We start from the raw sequence: 1,445 nt of genomic DNA on the forward strand, positions 1-1,445 counted from the left end.
ACTGTCAGAACCACCGCTTGTAGGGAGCTGGCAAAAGCCGGTGAGTGCCGCTGCTTGTAGTTAACGTCTAACGTCAGTGCGGGAGTAACGATGACCCACGGTAAGTTCTGGGAAGGGAAGATGGAGAGATAATTTACGTGCATATTCCACGGCTTGTGCTGTTGTACTCAGCAAGTAGTCGAACGGAGAGGGTTTGCTGCCAGTGGAGGTAGCAACAGCTGCGAACTCAAGACAGCTGTAAAAAGGGGTTAGAGACCCATGAACACACGTGAAGATGCCTTATACCAAATCAGACCATTGGTCCCACAAGGTCAGGATTGTCTACACAGACTGGCAGTGGCTCTCCAGGGTCTCAGGCAGAGGTCTTTTCCATCACCTGTTGCCTGGTCCTTTTACCTGGAGATGCCGGGGACTGAACCTGGGACCTTCTGCGTGCCAAGCAGAGGCTCTTCCACTGAACCACAGCGCCTCCCCAGATTTATGGAGGAGAGGTCCATCAATGGCTGCTAGCCATGATGGTCAAAGGGAGCGTCCATCTACAGAGGCAGCAGACCACTGAGTACCAGTACTGGAAGGCAGCAGGAGGGGAGTTCGTTTCACGCTCTGGAGCAACCGGTTGGCCATTGTGTGAAACCGGATGCTGGACTCGAAGAAGAAGAAGAAGAAGGAGAGATTAGATTCATACCCCGTCCTTCACTTGGAGTCTCAGAGCGGCTTACAAACTCCTTTCCCTTCCCCGCCACAGAACAGACACCCTGTGAGGTGGGTGGGGCCGAGAGAACTCTGACACAAACTGCTCTTTTTCAAGGACAGCTGTGCCAGAGCTTGTTACTGACCCAAGGTCACATCAGCAGGTGCAAGTGGAGGAGTGGGGAATCAAACCCGGTTCTCCCAGATTAGAGTCCGCACACCTAACCACTACACCAAACTGGCTCTTACTAGATGGACTACGGGTCTGATTGAGCAGAGCTCTTGCGTTCTTATCACTGCACCGTGGTTAAGAGATTGAAAATGTTGTATTTGTGTTGGGTATGCATTGCCTTCACCTGTGAGCCTGTGAAGAGCAGAGTGTTTTCAGTCTTGCTAATCAAACACGCCAGTTTGGTGCAGTTGTTAAGAGCAATGGACTCTGATGTGGAGAACTGGGTTTGGTTCCCCGCTCCTTCCTCCACATGCAGCTAGCTGGGTGGCTTTGGGTCAGTTACAAGTTCTTTCAGAGCTGTTCTCTCAAGAGCCGTTCTCGAAAGAGCTCTCTCAGCCCCACCTACCTCACAGGGTGCCTGTTGTGAGGAGGGGAAGGGAAAGGAGATTGTAAGCTGCTCTGAGACTCCGACTGAAGGGTGCGGTACCAGTCTTTTCCTCTTGTTTGCCTTCTGTGGGTGCCAGCTACCATACATATTCTTCAGCATTATTTAGACGGCACTGAGGGTCCATAAACTGGGCTT

At 51.8% G+C, this 1,445-nt stretch overlaps 1 protein-coding gene across 1 annotated transcript in view; it reads left to right on the forward strand.

Moving 5' to 3' along the window:
* Positions 1-515: 515 nt before the first annotated feature.
* LOC107117502 (ras-related protein Rab-1B) overlaps positions 516-1,445 on the forward strand; it is a 19,393-nt gene continuing 18,463 nt past the window's right edge. Inside the window, exon 1 of the mRNA XM_015419636.1 lies at positions 516-565. Within this exon, the coding sequence (XP_015275122.1) occupies positions 516-565 (50 nt within the window). The remainder of the gene's footprint in view (positions 566-1,445) is intronic.

Source organism: Gekko japonicus, unplaced genomic scaffold (assembly GCF_001447785.1).
Source record: "Gekko japonicus isolate JY-2015 unplaced genomic scaffold, Gekko_japonicus_V1.1 scaffold1188, whole genome shotgun sequence".
NCBI lineage: Eukaryota > Metazoa > Chordata > Lepidosauria > Squamata > Gekkonidae > Gekko > Gekko japonicus.